The 19,059-nt window shown below is 55.1% G+C and overlaps 1 protein-coding gene across 1 annotated transcript in view; it reads right to left on the bottom strand.

Moving 5' to 3' along the window:
* The window catches only part of MYO7A (myosin VIIA), a 103,994-nt gene that overhangs the window by 4,064 nt on the left and 80,871 nt on the right, over positions 1-19,059 (bottom strand). The window contains exons 32-44 of the mRNA XM_032641629.1: positions 14,431-14,601; positions 12,149-12,266; positions 11,271-11,397; positions 9,923-10,092; positions 8,812-9,002; positions 7,991-8,115; positions 7,120-7,277; positions 5,937-6,090; positions 4,383-4,538; positions 3,716-3,821; positions 2,219-2,332; positions 1,078-1,165; positions 792-898 (exon numbers count right to left, since the gene is read on the bottom strand). Of these exons, the coding sequence (XP_032497520.1) occupies positions 792-898; positions 1,078-1,165; positions 2,219-2,332; positions 3,716-3,821; positions 4,383-4,538; positions 5,937-6,090; positions 7,120-7,277; positions 7,991-8,115; positions 8,812-9,002; positions 9,923-10,092; positions 11,271-11,397; positions 12,149-12,266; positions 14,431-14,601 (1,785 nt within the window). The remainder of the gene's footprint in view (positions 1-791; positions 899-1,077; positions 1,166-2,218; positions 2,333-3,715; positions 3,822-4,382; positions 4,539-5,936; positions 6,091-7,119; positions 7,278-7,990; positions 8,116-8,811; positions 9,003-9,922; positions 10,093-11,270; positions 11,398-12,148; positions 12,267-14,430; positions 14,602-19,059) is intronic.

Here is a 19,059-nt window from a genome sequence, read left to right on the forward strand (position 1 = left end):
GAGGTGGTGATGGAGAGACGTGAATGCGTTTCAGAGATAAGAGATATTCGGGAGGTAAAGTCTTCAGGTGAGTGATTTGGGACATGGGAGAGGTCCACGCTGACTCAGGTTTCTGCCTTGGGGGAGCTGGGAGTTAATGGTGCCACTTGCTAAACGGGCAACATGGGGCAAAGGGGAAAGGGGAGAGGAAGATCCTGGGTTTGAAGGAAGGCGGCCCTTCTGGCTTCCAGGCCAGGGTTCTCTCTACCAGGGCAGCTGCCTTCCCCACCACTGGCGCCCCTCCCAGCATCCTGGTCTGTCTGTCCCACAGAACGGTAAACGGCCACCTCGGAAGAGACCACTGAGGCTGCAGTCGTGAAGACCTGGAATCAAACCCCAGTTCCTTCAGCCCTGTGATCCTAATTACATCACTCGATCTGAGTGTTTCTCTGTAAAATGGGAACAGCATGCCTTCTTGGGGGTTGTTGGGAGGACAGAACGAGTACAAGCTGCCAGACACGTGCTAGAGGCTCAGCCTGTGAGCCACCCTGCTGGCTTCCCGCAGGCCCATGCCCTGCTGGAAAACGTCTACAGACCCAGGTGTACCAGCAGAATCCCAAATCCAGAGCATAGCCCCTCACCAAGGGAAGGGCCTGAGAGCTCAGCCCGAGGGCTGGAGGGTTGGGAAGGAGAAGGATCTGAGGTTGGGCACCTCCAGAGACCCCAGCAGGAATGGCTTCCAGTCCAAGCTGCTGCCCCTCCCCTGGCAAGGACAGCAGGCAACCACAGCAGAGAGGCTCTGGGCAGCTCACCTGGTAATAGTGGAAGATGGAATCGGCCATGGGGTCCTTCCCTGGCACCGTGGTGGTCCACAGCTTCTTCATGAAGAACACTTGGTAGGTGAGCGAGGGCACGATTCCTGTGGTAGAGGGCAGTTGGTCACCCAGAAGATCCCAGCACAGAAGGGTGTCCGGCCCAGCACCAGCCCTGGAGGAAGGCCTGACTCGGGCCCCACCCAGGTGGCACTCAGGTATGGCCCCGAGCCAGGACCTGCTGGCCCCAGGCCTCGGATGATCCCAGGACTCAGCCTCACGTTACCATCCTTGACGGGCCGTGCTTTCTTTATCCAGTCCGTCAGGTGTCGTACAAAGTCGAAGAAGAAGTCATTCTCAGGAACGCTGATGACCTAGGGACATGGCCATTCTAGTCCAATCATTTTAACTGGAGCAATACTGAGTTTTCTGACTTTCCCACCCAAGGCCTCCCCGGCAGCCCCTTCTCCAGAAGAACTCCTGCTCGCAGCCAGAGGGGGGGGTGTCCATGTATCAACCCCATCTTGCCCCGACTGTGCCTGCTGAGTGTCTCTGTCCAGTGACAGTGACTCCCTTCAGTCATTCAGAGTCACTGATTGCTGCTCTAGGACCCTGGAAAAAAGGCCGAGAAAGGGGCCCAGTCCCTGCTTTGGACATTCTCTGGTATCCGTGTCCTGCTCCTCCCACAGGCTCTAAGCCCCGCTGGGTCCAGGACCTCACTGAGATCACCTCTGGGTCACAGTGTCTGGCACAGGGACAGACATGGATGCACAGGCAACTGTGGGTGAGCGACAGGAGAGAGCACCTGACCTGCCTGCAAGGGTCAGGGAAGCCCCCCCATGGGAAGGGGCTTTCAAGCTGGGCCTTTGACTCCCGTGGACATAAATGGGGCGGGGGGCAATGTGGGGTGAAGGCAGGGGCCTGTGCTTCAGAGTCAGACCTACCTGGATCTGAGTCCCTGCTGTGTGACCTGAGATAAGTCACTTAACACTTCTGAGTCCAGGTTTGTGGTCTATTAGGTGGGGATGGTCATCCTCCCTTCAAGGGCTTTTTCAGAGGCGAACTGACCTCAGCGTGGCAGCTGAGGGACCAGTCAAATCACCTCTGGAAAGTACATGTGTATTGGGGCAGGGCGAGGAGCCTAGTGTGTCCAGAGCACAGATGCTCCCAAGAGGTCTGTGGCCAGGCTGTGCAATGCCTGAGAGAGATGTAGGCATAGCTGCTGCATGTAAGGGGGCCATTGCAGGGATGTAAGGAAGAGACGGGCACACTCAGATGGCGTGTGCAAGAGGGCCTCTTCCTCTCCCCGTCCCTCCTGTCTCTGTCCCCACCCCCGCTGCCCCATGAGCTCCCAGGGCGCCAGCCAAATTTCCCACGAGACAGACCAAGAGCAGGCAGATAAGCAATCAGTGGCCCCCCCGACCCACCTTATCTGCAATTTTGACAAAGAGGCTGAATCCCTCGGAGGACTTGAGGAGCAGCCGGGCAGCGATGTTCTGGCAGAAGTCCTTGGCCTTGGTGCTGGACTCCACCTCGAAGGCCTGGGGGAAGGGGTGGCGGGGGAACACTTGCTTGCCTCTGGCAGGGCCTCTCGCATCCCTGTGGCTGTGCCTCCAGCTAGACGGAGCCCCCTCCCATGCAAGACACCCTCCTTCTGAGGGGGCTTCCCCAGAGCTGGGCACCATGCTTAAGAAAAGGAAGAAGTATAAAACCTACTCTGTATAAAATAAACAAACTACAAGGATATACTGCACAACACAGGGAATATAGCCAATATTTTATGATAATTACAAATGGAACACCGCCGTTAAAATTTGTGAATCACTGTGTTGTATAGCTGCCACTCATATAATATTGTACGTCAACTAAACTTCAATTAAAAGTAAATAAATAATTATTTTTTTAAAGAAGGAAAAGCAACTCCTGTCTGGGTCTTCCCAGATTGTGCCCTTCCCAACCCTTCAAGCGGGACTAAGCCTTGGCCTCCAGGGTCCTGGGCCCAGCTGTACAAGCATGAGTGATGGCAGAGGCCAAGGGAGCACAGAAGGGACAGGGTGATTGGAAGGAGAGAAACTGGAGGAAGGAGAAAGCAAACTCCAGAAAGGGTGAGGAGTCAAGAACTGGGAAGCAGCCCAGACTGGGCTTGAGAGGGATGGGAGGTCCTGGGGAAGCTCAGGTGAGGGAGGAGTGCGATTTGAGGGGTGGGGGGGTGCTCCATGCAACCCTCCATAGGGGACAGGAAAAGATTTTAGGAAGTTTTTCTGTCCTTGTGACTAGGATCCCATAGTGGTATTTCTGAGTCTCTAATCTCTAGACAAGTTTTTAAACTGCTTTTCAAACCGAAAGTTTCACTGTTGGTCTTGTTTATCTGAATGAGGTGCTGTGCTGGGATGGAGCAAGGGGTGTAGATCAGGAGCCAGCCTGACCAAATGGGCATGACAAGAAGACAAATAGGACTTTTGCCCAGGGGACCACGGTGGAGGGGACTCACACTCAGGTCAGGTGAGAAGGAAGGAAGTGTTAGTCTGCGGGAGAGTGGGCTCGGGGCAACGGGGGCGGTCTTGGGCTGCGGAGCAGGCAGGCCTGTGCCCAGGAACAGAGCTGGCATCAGGGAGATGACATCAACACAGAGCTCAGCTCAGAGGGAGAAAGCACGTTTCTCTAAAGCAGAGGCTCCTCAGAGAGAGGGAGGGGTGACCTTCTCAAGGAAGCTGATCAAGGAAGTGAGAGGCTGAACCAGGAGCCCCAGGGCTCCTGACCCGAGGAGTCTGTGGCCTCTTGACTGAGCCCCGACTCCACTGAGGGGCAGGAGGATGGGGGAAAAGGTGGGAGTGGTGGGGAAGAGACATCAGGGCTGCCCCGTGTCCCCGAGGGAGCCTGGTCCTTCAGGGGCACCCACAGACCAAGAAGCCAGAGTCCCTCACCTCGTCTGTGTCATCGGGAAAGTAGACCTTGTGGAAAATCTGGGTGGTTTTGTGCTGGATGGCCTCCACCTCCACCAGGTGCGGGGGGTACTTCCGGGACCCGTTTCTGAAAACCAGGGGAGCGGGGGGGGGGGGGGGGCGGAAGGGGGGCAAGTCAGGAGGCAGCAGATTCTTGGGGCCATGGGGAGTGGGGAGCAGAGAGCAGAGGGCACTTTGGAGACAGGCAAACCCAGGCCTAATCCCCAGCCACCACTTCCTTCCAGGTGACAAACTCTCAAGCCTCTAGTTCCTCATCTGTAAAATGAGACGATAATGGTACCCACCAGATAGGGATGTGGAGGGGACCGAATGAAGCAAAGGGTACAAGTGGGCTTTGCAGAGTATGGAGTGTGGCCCAGGTGTCTGCCTCCCCAGCAGACTTGAAGGTATGAGAAAATAACTTTCTGAGCAACCAGACTCTCAAACTGTCCAGAATGGGCACAGCCACCTTTGTCAACCTGGCAGCTGTGGGACCCCAAAGATGGGTCCCAACCCCAGAGATGGGTCAGGACCTCAGCATCCCCAAGGGACTCATCTCACAAGCCAGGGTGGCCGGAGGCCCATCCCAGTGCCTGCCGCCACGCACTATGCCCACTGCCCCCTCTGCCCCTTGCAGCCCCTCCTGTACCTCAGGGCTTTCTGGAGCCGCTGCAGGCAGTCGATGGCGAGTGGGCAGTGCTTGCGGGACTGCAGGAAGCGCTGCACATGCGGCAGGAGGATGTTGCTGGGCGGGAAGAGCCCTGTGCACAGCCAGAGCAGCTCCCAGCCCCGCTCCTCACTATACCTGCAGGAAGAGGTACCGCGGGCCAATACGCCTCAGCTCCTCACACGGCAGCACATGCCTGCCCTCACCCCCACCCCTGTCTGAGGACCAACACGGACCCACCCTGCTGACAGCCTGATCCCATTAGTGCTACTCCAAGTCTGGTCTGCCAACCCCACCCCAGGCCGCACACTTACTAGTCAGGTGGAGGTAAGGTGCTTGTGTCAGAATAAAAATCAGCTGTGTCACCAAGCACTCTAAGATTTTTTTTTTCTTAGAAAGACTTTCCTATGACGGAAGCAGTGTGTGATTTATATTATGGCAGCAGCAGCTCTTTAACTCGTCTATTATTTGAGTAGCACTATGTTAGACCAGCCCCGGGACTCCCTCAGGCACTACTCTGAGCTCCTTCAGTCTGTCAGGAGGGAAGCCTGGAGGGCTTCTAGGAGGAGGTGGCATTTGATCTAGGCTTTGAAGACTGAGGCAAATTCTGATATGCAAAGGAGAAGAAAGGTTTTCCTGGCTGTGGGCACAGAATGTGCGAAAAGATCTGACGCATGGTCCAATGGTAGACTTGTATAAGAGATGTAGAGAGTGACAAAGCTAGGGAGGGAGTTGGAAGTCTGGGAATAAAGGGAGAGGGTGGGGCTTCTCTCAGGCTCTGAGGTGAGCATGTGCCTGACTTCCCCCTCCTGCCATGGTCTGGGCCATCAGGGAGGCGGTGACACCCTCTGGGGTCCAACACCCCCAGCCCATGAGAGTTTTTTTTTTTTCTTTTTTCGGGGTACGCGGGCCTCTCACTGTTGTGGCCTCTCCCGTTGCGGAGCACAGGCTCCAGACGCACAGGCTCAGCGGCCATGGCTCACGGGGCCAGCCGCTCCGCGGCATGTGGGATGCTCCCAGACCGGGGCACGAACCCACGTCCCCTGCATCAGCAGGCGGACTCTCAACCACTGCGCCACCAGGGAAGCCCCCATGAAAGTTTTTATCCAGAGCTTCTGACTGACAGCCAGCTCAGCCTGAGCCAGGGATGGGACAAGTGCTCATGAGATGCACCTGTAGGCAGACAGTGGCATCTGGGCTAGGGAGGGGTATCCAGAGGAGGCTCAGGCAGAGAGCAGCGGGAAATGAGGAGGAGCTGGGGCTGTTCAACTTGCGGGGAGGACAGACACTGAGGGCGCAGCCACCACCTCTTGGTTCTTGACCCTCTTCCTTGGGCCTTGAGGGAGAGCTAGGACATGAGGGGGCCTGAGGACAGCTTCCTGCTCTGAGTGAAGAAGGACTGTTCCCAGGCAGAGCCAGCCGCTGCCTCAGCAGGGAGTGAGCTCACAGTGGGAGGAGGACCTTTACGATTACCTTCAGCTGTTAGCACTAGGGGTGGGGGGGCCTGCCCCTCACCCTCCCACCATCCCGCCTTACCTGATGTGGTTGTCAGTCAGCTGCTTCAGGATCTGCACGTACACCTCGTCCTTGAGGGGCTCAGCCTTCAGGGCACCCTCGAAGATCTGGTCTGTGAGCTCATTGACGGAGCGCATCCTCTTGGACGGGTAGTCACCCATGTACTTGAGCACGGGTGAGGAGCTGTCAAGGAAGGCTGTGACCAGTCGGGGAACAATGGCCCGGGAGGCAGGCGACCACACTCTCCAACAGGGTCTGCCACCCCTGATCATGTGGCCCTGGGCCTCAGGCTACTCACCCAGGAAATGGGCATAATCTGCCCACACTGCTCTCCATGCCCACTGCCCACCCTCTCTCCTCAACTCCTCTGGCCACCTCCTCACTAGCCATCGTGCTCCAGGCCCCAGCCCCACTACCAGAGTCCTCACAGCAACCAGAATGAACTTTCCAAATCACAGATCTAACCATGCCACCCCCTGCCCCAGTGGCTCCCCATGGCTGCACCGCAGGACACAGCCCAAGCTTCTTAACAGGCCTTGGGAAACTTTCATCCATCAGCCCACATCTTGGGATTCCCTTCTTGAACTCTAGCCTCTAGCTGTGCTGAGTTAATTTCTGCCCTTGAAACAGCCCTGCTCTGTTTTGCCTCAGGGCCTTTATACATGCTGCTCCCTCTGTCAAGAACATTCCCCACCCATCTCCCCTTTGACTGGCCAAGGCCTACCCAGTCTCCAGCCTAGATATCACTTCCTCCAGGAAGTCCTCCCTGCCCTCCTCCAAGGCCAAGTCAGGTCAATGTGCTGTCGGGTCCCATCACAGCACTGACCCCAATCAGCACATCTCCACTCTCAACTATGAGCACCACGAGGCTAGGGACTGGGTCTGCTCACCGCCGTGTCTCCACGCCTGGCCCAGCACATGGCACGATATACATCCGTCAACCAAGTGACAGGGTGTGAGGAGACAATGGGTGAGGCAGCCCCCTGCACGCTGTAAGGTGCCGGGCACACAGAGAGAGGCACTCCGTCAGTATCCCCCTGCGTCTGCCCAGGCCCCAGCTGGGCCCCTCAGAAGGAAGGAAGTGTCTAGACAAAAACCCTAGAGGCCAGGCCCAGCCCAGCCCTCCCCTGCCCTAGGCGCCCCCTCCCCGTGGCCCCTGCCTGACCCTCCATGCCCCCCCCCCCACCCCTGAGGGTAAGGATATCGATGAAGGCCATGCAGGCCTCCTGCGAGAGCTCCTCGCTGCCCAGGATCTTCTTCAGCAGCGCCTGCTTGAGCGGCTCCCGCGTGTGGCTCCACAGCCGGTCCTTGCCGCGGGTCTTGGACACCATCACGCGGCTGAGCGTGTGCTTGGGTGGGGGCCTGCACATCACAGGACAGTCCGCACTGACGGCCAGGTTGTGAGACTCCAGCCCCATCCCGCCCCGTGTAGGAAGCGGAGCGGAGAGAACAGGCTTCCCTGCTGAGCTGCGTGACGTGGGATGAGTCACCAGCCCTGCCCGGGCCTTACTTTCTCAGCCAACAGACGGAGATACTAACAAGGCTGGCTGTGCCCCGGCAGCCCTGCCCGCCTCCCCGGCCTGCTCGCGCCTGCTTCTCTCTGCTTGCTCTGCTCCAGCTGTGGCGCTCCTCCACCCGGCTCACCCCGCACCCCCCCACCCCCCCCACCCCCGCCCCAGCTTAGCTCAGACACCACTTCCTCCACGAAGCCTCCATCTCCACCCCGACCCAGCATCTCCATCACAACACTGGGCGCACAGAATAACAGCCGCCTGGTCTCATGCCTGTCTCCCCACCAGGACTGTGAATCGGTGAGGCAGGTACAGCCTTGAGTCAGGAGTGCCCAGGACTCCACCTAGGGTGGGCGCAGTCACAGTATCTTAAATGAAGGAAGGATAAGATGACACAACATGAGAAGCATCATCTCGATGGACTGAAACTGCCCTCTGGTTCCCTCTGACCTGGGCACTGCTCACAGACGGGGACACCGCAAAGCAACCCCAGCACGCAGACCAGAGGGTAGCAGAAGCCTGCAGCTCCCTGTCCTGGGGCCCTCTCTCCCCTTCCCCCGTCACCTGAAGTAGTCGTAGGAAAATTCCTCCAGCGTGTAGGGCTTGGCGCGCACCTCAGGCTCTGCCGTTCGCAGCTGCAAGAGCCGGATAACGTCCTGCCTCTGGTCGGGGGTCATGGTGACCAGGGCCTAGAGACCGAGAGACGGGGAGCTGAGGTCAGGTGCCCCTGGATCTGTACCCCGGGCCCCTGGATCAACATGGTAAAGCCCAGAGCCGCCTTAAGTGGGTCTGGGGGTGGGCCCTGTGCCCCATTCTGACCCTGGGAACACCTTTCCTCCTGGGGGATCTCTGACATTACCACTGCCTCCATCATGCTGGCCTTAGGACTCTTCCCTTGGTGCCCTGTGTCTGAACTAAGTTGGGTCAGTCAGAAAGCCTGGACAAGGCAGCGGATGCAGTGTGAGAACTGCCCCGTCAACAGAGCCTGGCTCTGGAGCTGCCTGGAAAGCTGGGCTCCGAGTCCTCAGTGCTGGCTCAAGGGGCTCCAGAGGAAGCAGGGCCTCACTTCCCATCTCTGCCCTCACTGCCTTTCTGGACAGTGCAAGCCTGTACCCCCACCCCCATCCCCTAGGCCACTCTTCTCTGATCCCCTAACCCCTGGACAGTTCCTCCCCTGATGCAATTTCTAGGTCCCTCTCCACCTGGCATACATTTGGTAGTTGCCGCCAACTTTCAGTTTATGGTCCCATAAGACCCCCAGATCATCTTCACAGAAGCTGCAAAGCATGAATCTACTGTAACCCCTCACTCCATTTTATGTGGGAAGAAGACAAGGAGGGGCCAGGGGAGCCTCCCATGCATGTGCCCCACCCCGGGCCACGTACCACAATCTCCCGCGGTGGCATGGTGACAGTGGGCATCACATACACGCAGTCGGTGGGGAAGTCCCCACGCTGCTTGGTCCTCTCATTGATGCCATTGGCCCAGCCTGAGTTCATGACCTGCTCTCCTGTGTCATGGTCCAGGATGATGAGGTCCCCCTTGGCAAAGCTGAGGAAGCCTGACTCCTCGCCCGCTGGAAGGCATGGGTGAGCAGGGCCACATGGGGGTGGAGAGAGAGGCTGGGTTGGAACACCTCTCTTTGGGTTGATGACCTGTAAGCCCCTCCTCCCCACTGGAACTGAGGCCCTGTCCCATATCTGCTCAGCAGCCGCTCTGCCTCTACCTTGCACAACCCCCAACTCAGACAGCCATCGGAGGGGGCCACTTCCCAGCTCAGAAGCCTTCCGTGGCTCCCCACTGCCCTAAAAGGAATCCCACACTCCTCGACACGCTACAGGCCTGTTGCTGGCAGATGGCCTTCCTGACGTCTTCTGCCTCACTTTTTGCCCCTCCCGCCTTGCCTCACCTCACCCATTCCAGCCGAAACAAACTGCCCACAGTTCCCAGACACACCTGCCCCCTCCAGCCTCTGCTCGGTTCTCCTCTCTGCCCCAAACGATCTGTTCACACATACGTCCTCCCCGAATCCCAGGCTCCCACAGCCTCTGGGCTTCCCGGGTCACTGCATTATCACAGGAATGGTCACTGTCTGCTCCCACCCCCTCCCCACTGAGGGCAGGGCTGGGTTCATTTCGTCTCTTTCTCACGCTCTGCTCGGGACCTATAAGGCCCGGGGATGCACGGTCCATAGTTGTTACCACTGTCATCATTTGAAGATGGTGGGTATTGGGGGAACACTGAGGAGAAACCCCTGATCTCATCTGGAGAAGTTGGCAAGTAATAGGTATTTAAGACCAGAGGGAGGAAGGTTCCCCGCAGGGCACTGATCGAAGGCACAGGGTTGAGCTATTTGGTCCAGCTGGAACCGAAGGTGTCTGGGGAAGAATGGGTAACAGGCTCTAGTGATCCTGAACGCCAGGCCAAGGCCAGGGCACGTAATCTGCCTAACACCCTGACCCCAGGGACTGGCATCTCGTGCCAGGAGCCACTCACCAGGGCTGGGGTTGTCCTGCAGGGCCACCACATACTTAGACCTCTTTCGGAGCCCCTCCAGGAAGGTGACCACCAGGTCACGGATGTCCTCAGCATTGCTGGAGGTGAAGGTGTACTCATCCCCCTTGATGGTGGCCAGCGTAAAGCTGGGGGCTACCAGTTTCGCTCCCCTGCAGGACCAACATGGAGAACAGGGCCCAGTCGGGGTCACTCCTGCCCAGCCCGAGTGAGATGCAGCACAGCCCAGGTCAGAGCAGCCCAGCGAGAGCGAGACACGGCACTCCCTGAAGGAGACCAAGGCCAGCCTAGTCAGATGTGGCCCAGCCAGAAAGAGGCCGGCCCAGCCAGGGTGAGATGGGGCCCAGGCAGCCACAGCTCAGCCTGAGTCAGCCACGGCCAGGCCAAAGTCACACATGGTCCTGGGAGGCCTGCAGGGGGAGCTCACTTCCCCTTTGTTGTCTAATTCCCACTCACCCTTTAGGGCTCAGCCTAGAAACCACTGCCTCCAGGAAGCCCTCCCTGCCTTCCCATAGCCCTCAGCACACTGGCCCCTACTTTACAATGGCTTATTCGATGCCCATCTCCCCTCTCAAGTGAAGCTGCAAGAGGACAAGGACTATCTTGTCACCACTGCATCCCACGTGCCTGGTCCGAGCTGGACGTGACCCAACCCCTGCCCACATCGGACACAGCCCAGAGACACTCCTACAAGCCCCAGATGCGGGGAGGAGGCACTGCTGGGAATGCCAGTCCATTCCAGGACCCACTCCCAACGTTGCTCCCATGTGCACTGCACTTCTCAGTTTACAAAGAGCTCTCCTATCAATTATTGCATGTATTCCTCACCACTGTACTGATGGAAAGTTAAGACCTCCATTTTAGAGATGAGGGCATGGAGGTGAGTCCCACACGGAGGCCTGAATCTCAGGCCAGCTTTTTGTACACGCTCGACTGTCCCCGACTGTCCTAACCACCCGTGCCCATCCCAGAACAGCCACGAATGTGCTGGAAATATCCGCCCCCCCCCCCCCCACCCTATAGGGAGGAAGGTGCCTGAGGGGTCTGCAGGGTGCAGCACATACTGCTCAGTCACATGCGACCAGGACAGGCCACTGCGTGTCTCTGCACCTTGGTGATGTCCTCTGTTAGGTTTCCTTCAAAGGCCCCCATGACCCGCAGAAAAGCCCCGGGAGCTCTCTCCTTCCCTGTGTGTCTGCCTGTGTCTCCATCTGCCCCTCCTCACTTCAGAAAGTGCTGAATCAGGACCCCGGGTTTGAGTCCCATCCCTGCCACTGGTCTTCACAAGTCCCCGCCCTGCACTAACGCGGGGAGTGGGGGCCGGACTAACCTACTGCTGGACACGGCCATGATCTCGGGGAAGGACAGCTCCAGAAGCACCTGCTCCTGCTCATCCACGAAGTAGACGCCCGTCCAGTTGACGGCCACAATGACGTCGTTCTTGGGGAGGCTGGGGCCTGGGGCAGAGACAGAGGCACTGAGAGGGCACCTGCCCGCTGCCGAACCCAGCCCTTCTCGATCCTCATAACCACCAGGGAGGTGGCCAGGGTGGGGTATGTTGACGTCCATTTTACAGATGGGGAAACTGAGGCTCGGAGAACACAACCTCCCTACAAGCCGAAACCCCAGGTGCGGTGGGAAGAGAGTGTTGGATTAAGGAACTGGGTTGAGGCCGCATTCCTGCCCCTGGTCTGTGCAGCTTGGGACAAGTCCCTGCCGTGCGGTATGGTGGGATACGGGGAAGAGTCAGACAAACTGAGCCCCAGCGTTCCCTCGAACCTGATATTTGGTGGTTCTGTGAAGCCACCACCAGCACAGGGCCTGGCATGGAGCAGGTGCCTGGTACCAGTGGCCTGAGGTTGGCTCAGCAAGTGGCCAGTGCAGGTTTGTCGGCTGCATCTACTCTCAGCTTCACGGGTTCGGCCCAGCCTGTGCTCTGGGCCACCCTCTTCTGTACATAGTAGGTGCTTTAATGATCATAATACTCAATTGTTTGACCCAGTGTGTTGCTGAGAACCTACTATGTGCCACGGAGCCCTACTGGGCTGCAGGGAGGCAGGACCCACTCAGCACATTGACTTGGAGGCCAAGCAACCCTGCGGGCAGGAGGCTGGCTGACTGGGGAGTCTGGCTCAGGCCATCCCCCTCCCTCTGCCACGGACCAGAGCCATCGAGGGAGGGACGGGAGGCAGGTGGGCTGAGGGGTACCTGAGAACTTGTAGGCTTCGTAAAACCTGGAGAAGAGCAAGGGCCACTTGAAGCGGGCATAGTTGACCACATCCTCTTTGACCTTCTGGGCATCAGTTCTCCTCTGGGCATAAATCCCCTGGAAGGGCACAGAGAGGGACAGGGGACAAAAGACTTGGCACAAGCTCTGTCTGGAAATCAAATGTCCCTGTCTGCAAGTCAGAAGTGGGCCCCAGGCCACCGTGTCCTCGTGTACACCATGGCCTCACCCCACCCCCCCAGCCCACAGCCTCCCCGTCACTCCATCTTCCTCCGATTCCATCAACAGCAGTGAGCACTTGCTAGAGGAACATGGGTCCCCCCTCAGGGAGCTCCCAATTCAGCAGAGTGACAAGAAAGCCCACGATCCCAGCCGGCGCATGTGCAAGGCACAAGGGCAGGGATCAGGGAAGGAGTTTTGGGAACAGGAACGTGAGTGGCTAAGGATGGGGCCGGGGGGGGTGCCAGGCCTGACCAAGAAGAGGGAGTGGGAAACCGGTGAGTAGGAGCCAGGTCACAGAGAACCATGGGCGAGGCCACCACTGTGAGGCTGGTCTCTTAGTGGAAACTGACAGGTAAACTTGGGAGTTAGGAAGATTGCAGGGTAGAGAAGGGTTGGAGCCTGGAGTGGGCAAGCAGATGGGGGAATAATGCAGTGCTCCTGGCAAGAAATTAAGGCACGGATGTTTTATTATCTAAAAATATTCTGCCGAGCTTTAATAAGAACTTGGTGGTATTGGAGTAGAATTGGAGGGATCAGAATGAACTCATGGTTTTTATCATCTATGAACACAAACATAGATGAAGACTTGTGTGTGTGCCAGCCCCTGTGCTGTCACATTTCCATGCACGAAGAGGGCCGTTAACATCTGGTGAGTCTAGGTGAAGTGTATACTGTACACAGCAGGCCTAGCTTTTTAACTTGCAACTTTTTCGTAAGTTTGAAATTATTTCAAAATAAAATGTTTTTACTCCTCTGACCCTAATAATCATGCTAATTCGGACCTGTCCACTCTACAAGAGGCCGGGGCCAGGGCTCTGGAACGCACAGGCCAGGGCACTACAGTCCAGTGGGGAGACACACGAGCTCGGTCACGGGCTCTGAGAGGGCAGGGGGCACATCTGTTGCACTCGCAGCTGTGTCTCCAGGGCCTGGTGCAGTGCCCGGCACATGGCAAGCACCCAAAACAAAGGGAATTCATGAGTGATGGCACCCAACCCAGAACATGTCAGGTGCCACATACACATTGGCAGTGCACACCGAGGACCCAGGGAAGGCAGAGGAGTGGAGGTGGGGATGGAGGCTGGAGCCGTTGGCAGGTGGAATGGATGGGCTTCAGCAGCTAACCAAGTGTGAGGGGTGAGGGAGAGGAGGTGGCCAAGAACAGAAAGAGTGGGGGAGGGAGTACATGCATCTCTTCTGGAGGGGGCTGAGGACAGGGAGGTTCTCGGGGGTGAGCCAGGCCTAGAAGCACAGGGGGTGCAGGGAGCATTCGGGTACAGGTGGAGACTTGTGGGCAGCTCAAGGGGAGGCAAAGAGCTCAGGGGGAGACACATGGGGCTCCTGGGTTAGGGAAGAGGCCACGTGGCGTAGGGGTTGAGACACACTGATCTTGGAGCCCTTGGCAACTTGTGTGCAAAGAGGATTCTGCTCTTATACAACCAGGGCCTGGAGATGGGGAGGCCCATGGGTCCCCTCCAGCAGCCAGGGTCCCCCACCCCAACCAGGGCACCCCTGCTCTACTTGGGGCGGGTCTCTTAGCTTAGAAGGGAGCTACTCAGGGCTGGTTATGGGCCTGGGGCCTTAAACAAGAGGCAGAGGGGGCCAGTACCTCAAATTCCCCAGGCAGGAAGTTGGGCCAGAGCTCTTTTAGGGGAAAGGAGGTGCACTTCCTAGAAGCTCCTCCAGCATGCACCAACTCGCCTGAGCTGTAGCACTAATAAGCGTTGGTGGGAGGCCAGGAGCTGGGACCCCCAGTGCCCATGGACCCATGGTTTCCCTCATGAGGCCATGGGGCTAGATTTGATCCATCTCTGTGTCCCTGGCGCCCAGTGCAGAGTAGAGGGCAGAAAACACAAGTGAACTGATATCCATGGTGGAGAAAGGCTGCTGGGAGCCAGGAGGTCAAGGGTGCCACCTTGTCCTCCCAGCCCCATGGACAGACAGATGTCAGGTAAGAGCTGTGACCTCTTTGATTGCTCAGGTCCTTACCCTCCAGCCAGGTCATCAGAAAGCCCCTCCTTCAAAACCCCAGCCCTCTGACCTTCTTGTGGGCAGCAATGGCCAACTGGGCCCACTTCTCCAGCGTCCTCAGGGGCGTGATCTCGCGGTCAGGGATGTAGGTGGGCACGAGGTTCAGGAGGCGCTCCAGGATCATCTCGGAGCCGTAGTCCACAAAGTACTGCTGGGAGGCCAGCTCGGCCAAGTCATCCTCCTAGGTGTGGGGAGATCTCATTTATACATGCTCTGGGAAGCCATTCCGGGCCACCAAAGCCCCCAGGCCCTGCATCCTGTAGCTTTCAGACCCTTGCCATCGGGACCCTGTGCTCTCCCTGACTCACTAGGACCTCCTCCTGTCTGCTTGGCGGAGCCATGAGCACCGCAAGGGCAGGGCCATACTCACCTGCTCCTGGGTTTCCTCAGCACCAGCACAGAGCTGGACTCTGCCCAGGGGCACATGAGCTGACCCAGAGGGACCAGCCAGCCCATTGGTAATGGGTCAGCCACTACCTTCTCAGCCTGATGAGAAAGGGCTGCCCTGGAGAATGGGGGACCTGGGTACCGCTGGAGACTATCAGAGGAACGGGGTGCATCACTACCTCCATCACCATCACTACACCCCCTGGGGACAGTCAAGGCATTGAACAACCAGTGAGCCATAATGCAGAGGTTGCAGAGAGCCAGATGGGCACTGAGCATTTGCCCCCTTTCTGTCTGAGGCTGGTGCATGGCGGCCCCAGTGTTGCCTGCCTGGGGCTCCCCAGGGCTATGGCAGCAGGGGCAATAGGGAAAGGGTCTTGTGCACCTTGAAGGCAGTAGACGTTTTCCAACTAGTTCAAAGTATTTTGGAATTTCAGCAACTGATATGGCTGTACTAATACATTCTCCTTGAATATCAGCTCACCAACACCCAAACCACCACTACTATCATCACCACCATTACCAACACCAACACCACCATCAGCAGCACCATCATCATCACTACCTTTACCACCACCTACACCATCACTACCCTCCACCATCATCCCTCATTTCCATCATCTCCATCCTTATTCCTCCATCATAATAACCAACAGAACCGTAAGTGTCATGAAAACCATCATCACCATCAAAAACAAAGCAACCACATCAATCCTGTCCTCAGGAGATAAAAGCATACACGTTTGTAAACTGTGGTCTAAACGAGTGGATCTCTTACTCCTTTAGAGCAGAGTTTCTAGACGAACTAACAATACAGCAAGATGCACAGACAAGATGGTGGAGTGGAAGGACCTGAGCTCACTTCCTCTCACAAAAACACCAAAATCACAACTAACTGCTGAACAACCTCAACAAAAAAGGACTGGAACCTACCAAAAAGGATATTCTACTTCCAAAGACAGAGAAGCAGCCACAACAAGACAGTAGGAGGGGTGCATTCTCAATACAATCAAATCCCATGCCAGCCAGGTGGGCAACACACAAACTGGAAAATAATCGTATCGCAGAAGTTCTCTCAAAGGAGTGAGAGTTCTGAGCCCCATGTCAGGCTCCCCAGTCTGGGGGTCTGGCAACGGGAAGAGGAGCCCCTGGAGCATTTGGCTTTGAAGGCCAGCTGGGTTTGATCACAGGAACTCCACAGGACTGGGGGAGAGAGAGACTGCAGTCTTGGAGGGCACACACAAGATTTCACATGCACTGGGACCCAGGGCAAAGTAGTGACTCCACAGGAGCCTGGGCCAGACCTACCTGCAGGTCTTAGAGGGTCTCCTGGGGAGACGGGGGGTGGTTGTGGCTCACTGTGGAAACAAAGACACTTGTGGTGGAGGTACAGGGTACTCATTGGCATGAGCTGTCCTGGAGGCTGCCATTTTGACACTAAGACCTGGCCGACCCAACGGCTCGAAGGCTCTAATGCTGGGACATCTCAGGCTGAACAACCAGAAGGCCAGGGACACAGCCGCAATCATCAGCAGACAGGATGCTTAAAGTCTTCCTGAGCCCACAGCTGCCTGTAAACACACCCCTGGACATGGCCCTGATCACCAGAGAGACAACACCCAGCTCCACCTACCAGTGGGCAGGAACCAGTCCCTCCCAGGAAGCCTCTTAGACCAGCCTCATGCATCAGGCGGCAGACACCAGAAGCAAGAGGAACTAAAATTCTGTAGGCTGTGGGACCATAAACACAGAAAGTTAGACAAAATGAGACAGCAGAGGAATATGTTCTAGATGAAGGAACAAGATAAAACCCCAGAAGAACAACTAAGTGAAGTGGAGATAGGCAATCTACCTGAAAAAGAATTCAGAGTAATGATGGTAAAGATGATCCAAGATGTCAGAAAAAGAATGGAGGCAAAGATTGAGAAGGTAAAAGAAATGTTTAACAAAGACCTAGAAGAACTAAAGAACAAAAACAGAGGTGAACAATACAAAAACATAAATGAAAAATACTCTACAGGGAATCAATAGCAGAATAAATGAGGCAGAAGAAAGGGTAAGTGAGCTGGAAGACAGAGTGGTGGAAATCACTGCCACAGAACAGAATAAAGAGAAAAGAAACGAGGACAGGGCTTCCCTGGTGGCACAGTGGTTAAGAATCCACCTGCCTGGGCTCCCCTGGTGGCACAGTGGTTGAGAGTCTGCCTGCCGATGCATGGGACGCGGGTTTGTGCCCCAGTCCGGGAAGATCCCACATGCCATGGAGTGGCTAGGCCCGTGAGCCATGGTTGCTGAGCCTGCGCGTCCGGAGCCTGTGCTCCGCAACGGGAGAGGTCACAACAGTGAGAGGCCTGCGTACCGCAAAAAAAAAAAAAAAAAAAAAAAAAAAAATCCACCTGCCAATGCAGTGGACATGGGTTTGAGCCCTGGTCCAGGAAGATGCCACATGCCACGGAGCAACTAAGCCCATGTGCCACAACTACTGAAGCCTGTGTGCCTAGAGCCCACGCTCCACAAGAGAAACCACCACAATGAGAAGCCCGAGCACCACAACGAAGAGTAACCCCTGCTCACTGCAACCAGAGAAAAGCCTGCGCACAGCAACGAAGACCCAACACAGCCAAAAATAAATAAGTAAAATTAATTTATTTAAAAAAAGAAAAGAAAAAGAAATGAGAACAGTTTAAGAGACCTCTGGGACAATGTTAAACGCACCAACAATCACATTACAGGGGTCCCAGAAGGAGAAGAGAGAGAGAAAGGACCTGAGAAAATATTTGAAGAGATAATAGCTGAAAACTTCTCTAACATGGGAAAGGAAACAGTCACCCAGTCCCAGAAGTGCAGAGAATCCCATACAGGATAAACCCAAGGAGGAACACGCTGACATACATATTAATCAAACTGACAAAAATTGAAGACAAAAAGAAAATATTAAAAGCAGCAAGGGAAAAGCAACAAATAACATACAAGGGAATCCCCATAACGTTATCAGCTGAGTCGTCAGCAGACCAGAAGGGAGTGGCACGATAATATCTAAAATGATGAAAGGGAAGAAACTACAACCAAGAATACTCTACGCAGCATGGCTCTCATTCAGATTCGATGGAGAAATCAAAAGCTTTACAGATACGCAAAAGCTAAGAGAATTCAGCACCACCAAACCAGCTTTACAACAAATGCTAAAGGAACTTCTCTAGGTAGAGAAGAAAAGCCCACAACTAGAAGTAAGAAAATTACAAATGGGAGAGCTCACTGATAAAGGAAAACATACAGTAAAGGTGGGAAACCATCCACACACAAATATGTTAACAAAATCAGCAATGGTGAGAAGAGGGTACAAATGCAGGATGTTGGAAACACATTTGAAATTAAGAGACCAACAACTTAAAACAATCTTGTATATATATAGACAGCTATATCAAAACCTCATGGTAACCACAAACCAAAACTCTACAATAGAGATACCCACAAAAAAGAATCCAAACACAACACTAGTCATCAAATCAAAAGAGAAAAAAAGAAGAAGGGAAGAAGAGAGAACTACAAAACAATCCCAAAACAATTAACAAAACGTCAATAAGAACATACATATCAGTAATTACCTTAAATGCAAATGAATCAAATTACCTTAAATGCAAATGAACCAAAAGACATACACTAGCTGAATGGATACAAAAACAAGACCCACATATATGCTGTCAACAAGAGACCCCCTTCAGATCTAGGGACACGTACAGACTGAAAGTGAGGGGATGGAAAAAGATATTCCATGCAAATAGAAATCGAAAGAAAGGTGGAGTAGCAATATCCATATCAGACAAAATAGACTGTAAAATAAAGACAGACAGTTACAAGAGACAAAGGTGGACACTACAAATGATCAAGGGAGCAATCCAAGAAGAAGATATAACAATTGTAAATATATATGCACCTAACATAGGAGCACTTCAATATATAAGGCAAATGCTAACAGCCATAAAAGGAGGAACCAACAGTAACACAATAACAGTGCAGGACTTTAACACCCCACTTATATCAATGGACAGATCATCCAGACAGAAAATCAATAAGGAAACACAGGCCTTAAATGATATATCAGACCAGGTGGACTTAATTGATATTTATAGAGCATTCCAACCAAAAGCAGCAGAATACATATTCATCTCAAGTGCCCATTCTCCAGGATAGATCACATGCTGCGCCATAAAGCCGTGATAAATTTAAGAAAACTGAAATCATATCAAGCATC

Source organism: Phocoena sinus, chromosome 8 (assembly GCF_008692025.1).
Source record: "Phocoena sinus isolate mPhoSin1 chromosome 8, mPhoSin1.pri, whole genome shotgun sequence".
Classification (NCBI taxonomy): domain Eukaryota; kingdom Metazoa; phylum Chordata; class Mammalia; order Artiodactyla; family Phocoenidae; genus Phocoena; species Phocoena sinus.